The 6000-nt window shown below is 37.8% G+C and overlaps 1 protein-coding gene across 2 annotated transcripts in view; it reads right to left on the bottom strand.

Moving 5' to 3' along the window:
• Window positions 1–3214: 3214 nt before the first annotated feature.
• The window catches only part of LOC122559031 (filamin-B), a 148058-nt gene continuing 145272 nt past the window's right edge, over window positions 3215–6000 (bottom strand). For both annotated transcript variants that reach the window (XM_043708178.1, XM_043708179.1), the window contains one exon: window positions 3215–4666. In XM_043708178.1, the coding sequence (XP_043564113.1) occupies window positions 4479–4666 (188 nt within the window). In that variant the 3' untranslated portion in view covers window positions 3215–4478. The remainder of the gene's footprint in view (window positions 4667–6000) is intronic.

The raw sequence follows: 6000 nt of genomic DNA, 5'->3' as shown, positions 1-6000 counted from the left end.
GTGATCTCAAATAACAGCCAAGAGTTTACATTTAAAAAAAAAGTTCAATTCACCAAATTGCTTAACAGGCAAAAATTGCATTGACGAAGTGAGTTAAGAAAGTGACTTGTACAAACAACCTTATAGAATTAAATGCTTGCCAAATCTTGGTAAAACATTGAGGTGCCTGGTAGTTGGCATTTAGTCTTTAAAGTGTAGTTAGTGCTTGGAAAGGTTGGAATTTTCCAATGTTAACATTACTCAAATTGCAACTGAAAACACCAATAAAACCAGTGTTTTACTTCCTTTCCCAGCACTTATAGGGTGCCAAATCAAAACCAAGATAAATACATAGTTGTAACAGGTCAGTTGCATATTGCACAATTTAGGAATGTACCTGGCAAGGTGAGTCAATTAGAAACAATGTTGGGTGATCAAGCAGGTCTGAGAATAGAGAGAGACCCTGAAACATTGTCAAGATGGTGTGAGGGCAGGTCAGGTCAATCTAATGACATTGCATAAATGATTCTGATTCAAAGTTGATTTTACAAGTTAGTACTCATTCAAGTCTCATTAGTTCTCCAACAATACAAACAAGCAACCAAAGTTCAAGGAAATGCTTATACAAACCAAGCCAAGAGCAAGTTGCCTCAAAAAAGGATTGAATAACCCAAGCAGCCTGGCTACATTTAGATTTAAGAATGAAAGTAATCTCAAAGCGCAAGATTTTAAACTGGGATTTTAAAATTCAATTTAAAGTTTTACTCACTGAATAAGTCCAAAACTTTACAGCTAGTGATTTGACTAAGGAAATGGATCGGTGGATGATCAGAAACCTTAACTAAACAGATTCTCCAATAGATCGCTCTGCTCCAGTGGCCATCAGAAGCTGAAACCCTAGTAATATTCCCCTATTCCTAGACAGATCATGCCAATTAATGTTAACACAGTAGACATCAAGGAGGACACCATACTTACCACAAGGCTCCATGTGCAATTGTATTTTCCTATAATTTTGTGAACTGAAATGGGAAACAAGGATTGCATGTGCTTTTTAAAAAAAAAGTAACTGGACACTCAAAGTAAACCACCATGTAACAGTGCTTTATAAGCAGAAGCTGAAAGTGCAACTTAGACAAGCTGAAACATGTACAAAAGGAGAACATGTAGCTGATTAATGACTAGCCAGCAGACCATTGATAAATTATTCTCCCTGCCAACTGACTGGTTCACTATAGCTGAACAGCTTGGGGCTGTAAACAAGTTAGAGAAACTCAGATCTACCAATTCAAGAACTCTTTTTGCTGCAATGAAGAGCTACTTAAAAACTGAAGACAACCAAACTGCTTTGCACCACCCTGCCATCTTTCTATAGTTGCTATAATGTGACTTTTCCTAAAAAGGTCTTTACCCAAGTTTGAACCATCCATTAAAGTGGAGACAGAGACCAAAAGCAGCATCATTCAGATCTGCCCATACATTTTTTTACATTAGATTACATTAGAGAGTGTGGAAACAGGCCCTTCAGCCCAAGTCCACACCGACCCACCGAAGCGTAACCCACCCATACCCCTACATTTACCCCTTACCTAACACTACAGGCAATTTAGCATGGCCAATTCACATCTTTGGAGTGTGGGAGGAAACCGCAGCACCCAGAGGAAACCCACGCAGAGAACGTGCAAACTCCACACAGACAGAGTCTACTAAGGCGGGAATTGAACCTGGATCTCTGGCGCTGAGAGGCAGCAGTGCTAACCACTGTGCCACCCTCATGGCCTGCCTTTAAAATGAGTTTAAGGGGATTAACATTTTAAACAACTATTATATTCAGATGAAGTGGAGACACCTGGCTGTTGGTTTCTCAGCCTGGTTCTGAAAGGTAGGTAAATTGGTGAACGCAGCAATAACTTCCCTCTGTCGTGTAAGATGGAGAACACGCCTTGTATGCAGCAGTTAACAGCTTAGGTTTTTTTGCAGAAGATGAAAACTCAGTACCTCCTACATACTTCAAAATCAATGCTACAGAAATATAACCCAGAACATTTTTGTCAACATTCTAGCAACTAGGACATATGCTGAGTGTTGTTGGAGAAAGTATAGTCAATAGTTAGTGGACTTTCTGCACTGATGTACAATGCAAAAAGCTTTATTGAATGCTTTATTAAAAATGTGAAATTTGTGAATTTACATTTTGAAAGATCATACTTTTGCAATGTGGGATAGTGGTCTAAATATAGATGCTTTATTTGATTTCCCATACATGACATCAGTGGTAACAGCCTGGAAAATAAATACCAAGGTGGCTATAAGACTTAATATTTTAGTGGACAAGTATGATAATAATGTACCAGAATACTTTGTCTAAGCACCTATCAAAGTGTTTAACCTGGTGTCAGATAATGACAGAAACTTGTGTCAATAGCACTTCAATATTCCAGCATGTGCTTCAATGATCTGAAACATCAACAGATCAACAAGCAAATAGTTTGGGCTTAAACTGAACTTGCAAAGCAAACAGAATAAAATCAGATGAACATTAAAACTGACAGTCCAAGTGGAAGTACTAGCAGGAACACCTGATGGACAAAATGCTGCTAGCCTGTCCCATCCATGTAAACAAATGTTGGCTGAAAAAGATAAGATAAATTTCCTTCACCACCAGCTGGCAATGAGGAAGGAGGAAGAAAGTTGCTACAAAATGAGTTCAGTCAAAACAATTTTAACACATTCAAAATACATATAAAACCACCACAAGATCAAACCACATGTGGCTTACTTGGGAAGACATGGATAAGTCCTCAAGTGACTTAGTATTGCCAAGAATAGCAAGCCAGGAGTTTTGCATACTTTGGCAGCAAAAGGGCAACTAAAAAAAAATGACAGGAGTATAAAGTATGATAGCATTTAAAGATACTTTGCATGCTAACACTATATGCAATAATTATACAAGTAAGCAAAAAAAAAGATCAGTTAAGTGCTAAAGTGTTCAACAACTGAATCCCGTTATTGTTTTGTTCATAACTGAACCAAACCGGTCACCTTGACTTGACTGAAAAATCAAGTGTTCGAGAGATCTCATGCTTAGATCTACTTTCAGGACTTGTAAAGTGTTAAATGGTGGCTTGAAAACCTAAACAAATAGCTACACGTTAATGTGGGGCATTCAACATGAAGCCCTTTATGAACCCTCTAAGTTACCGAGTAAACTTAATATTTCAAACAGCTGAAATTGTGCATTTATTGAAGTTTATTGAGTCAGTTGAGTTACATTAAGCTTTTCACAGTAAGGCACAAAGCATTATAAAAAAATGACAAACCATTCTTCCCCATGTTTTAAACTTTAATACAAAATCCAATTACAAAATCAGCCCTAGAGAAAAAATTAGTAAGATTAACACCAGAGTATAGATTAAGGTTCAGCTTAAGAGTTGTGCAATTTAGTAGCTTTTAATTTCAGTCAAAATCAAATATCCAGTTATACAAACTGACCTATTCACGTTTGACTCCAATATGCACTACAATCAGATGAGCAGTCCTTAAATATTGGGCAAGTTCATTTTGGCAGAAGTACCAAGATCAAGTATCCAAGTACATCTAAAACGGCAGCACGACTGATCAGTAAAAAAAGGAGAAAAATAGTAGTGGCCAAATAGGTCCAGAGGGATTTAAAGTTGGCTTGTCTGCTATTTCAGGTTTAGCCAATTTGAGCACTTGATGCAGCATTGGTTTTTGGGGGGGGGGGGGGGGGGGCAGGTGGCACAGATTTACTAGTAGGTGCTTGCAAAAATCTTACTGTACCAACCAACCAACCTATTCCAAATAGTCTTCTACTCAGACAACACTGATATTGGAGCATGCAGTAGACAACAAAGTTGGTGATAAGACAGCCACAGCAGCACAGTTTTCCCCAGCAAATAATTTAAGATCAGTATTTATGCAAGGACATTTGCAAAAACTTAAGCCAGAGTTCCTGAGTCTCCAATTTAGGCAAGATCAAAATCCTTTGATCAGTTTGCACGTTCCTTACAAAAAGCTTCAAAGACTGTGCAAGCACCCCAATTTAAAAAAAGGTATAACAAGCAATGCTGTCTGCCACGTCATTATAGTGAAGCATTGCATCCAAAAAATAACCATTTCAGAATGGAATTCCATTATTCTACATTGCATTCAAGTCCATCTGAAGCTCAAGCAGCTATTTATGGCTTTAGCCAAAATGACAGCTGGCAAAAATCCCAAAATAATCCAGTTTTACAATTGACCCAGTTTAGTTCATATTTATATATAATCCATACAATCTTCAGTTTCTACATAGAACAATGGCAAAATCTATAACCCAATCCATTCTTTAAAAGTAGCTGAGTCAACAGCAAATATTTGAAAAAAGCATCCATTTTGGAGCTTTAGAATCCATCATGCAATTGCAGTGCCCTTTGAAAACTCAAGATACCAAACTGGAGTGCTGAATTTGAAGTAGCCAGATTAGAAAGTGGCCTGCTTTAAGGAACTGTAATATAGAATGGACTCCCAGGAATATGCTCATCACCCCATTTCACAACCAGTGTATAGTTTCCCCTCTCCTTCACTACATAGGCCACGTTGTACTGCTCATTTCCAATGTGTTTCACAGACACCTCCTCACATGGAATAGTGGGTCCATGAACTCCAACTAGTAGTACATTTGAACCTAAAAAAAGGGGACAAAAAAATTTAGAAACTAAACAGTACTTGCAACTAGGTTTAAAAATTATATCCTAACAAGAGATTACAAGTATAGACCCAACTACACAAATGGTTTAAAACATCAGATCCAGCTCATGGTGAAAAAATTTAAACACTACAATTTGAATATGCACCTGTCCCATTTCTGATCATTGCATCCTTGAGTTATTTTGGAGAAAGTATTTTTCCATTTCTGGACTCAATTTAGTGGATTTTCAATCATACACTAGTGGCTTTCAAAAGCTATGCTGCTTCTGACACCTTTTGCAACTAGTGTTTTACAAATGGAGATAGAAGATTATGCAAGGCATCAGCCTAAAACAAGGCATTATGTTCCACCCATAGACAAGTCATTATATTGTTCAAATCTCCCAATCTGAAAGTAAAGATACTTGTACTTATTTCATCCATGTCTTCAGATGGTGCCTGGTTCAGTTCAGTTTCAGGTTGAAAAACCTCCAGGATATTGGTATTTCAGCAATGGTCAATGTGGTTAAGGGGACTGTTTAGACTCTCATTTGAAGTGGTATTTGTGGAGAGCAAATTTTACTTATCACTTTTCAGCACAAGCTTGGATATTGTTCGAGTCTTAATGCATATAGACACTGACTGTTACAGTGCATAAAGTGTTCAGAATGCTCAACGCATACTTATTCAGTCAACATCCCCACTTCTGAAAACCAATGGAAAAATCATTGATAGTCATTAAAGATGGCTAGGTCTAGGATACAACCAAGGAGCAGAGATGTTTGACTTCAGGCAACCACAACCATCTTCCTTCATCCCATAATAAGTCTCCAACAAGTGGAATGATTACCCCTCCACTTCCAACACCTTCCCAAAAATCAGATATTCACAGATCCTAGTTTTGCTAGGGTTGCTTGATGTCATCAGATGCTGCCTTATTGATAAAGGCAGCACTCAGCTCATTTACATCTGGATCAAAGCTATTATGATATCTATAGCAAATGCCAGATGGAACCCAAAGGCATTGTTCAGAAGATTAAGAGCTACTTAATAGCACTGGCAAAGACACTGTTGAACATATGCACAGAAAGCCAGAGTTATTTCTGGAAGAATAAAATCAAGGCAGTGAGAGTCATGATTTAGGTAAATGGCAACATTGCAATGCTGCTCGCCACCTTGCTCTGGAAATTTAGTCCCATAGAACAATTAGACCAGAGACAAAATATAATCAAAATCTGGATAAGAGGCTGTTGCACAGCTGAAGGATTTGCAATAGCTTTTCCCCCCACAATTACTTGCATAAAAGAGGGCCTTATTTCAAGCCATTATTAA

Source organism: Chiloscyllium plagiosum, chromosome 18 (genome assembly GCF_004010195.1).
Source record: "Chiloscyllium plagiosum isolate BGI_BamShark_2017 chromosome 18, ASM401019v2, whole genome shotgun sequence".
Taxonomy (NCBI): Eukaryota; Metazoa; Chordata; class Chondrichthyes; order Orectolobiformes; family Hemiscylliidae; genus Chiloscyllium; species Chiloscyllium plagiosum.
This window is presented reverse-complemented; position numbering and strand designations above follow the sequence as displayed.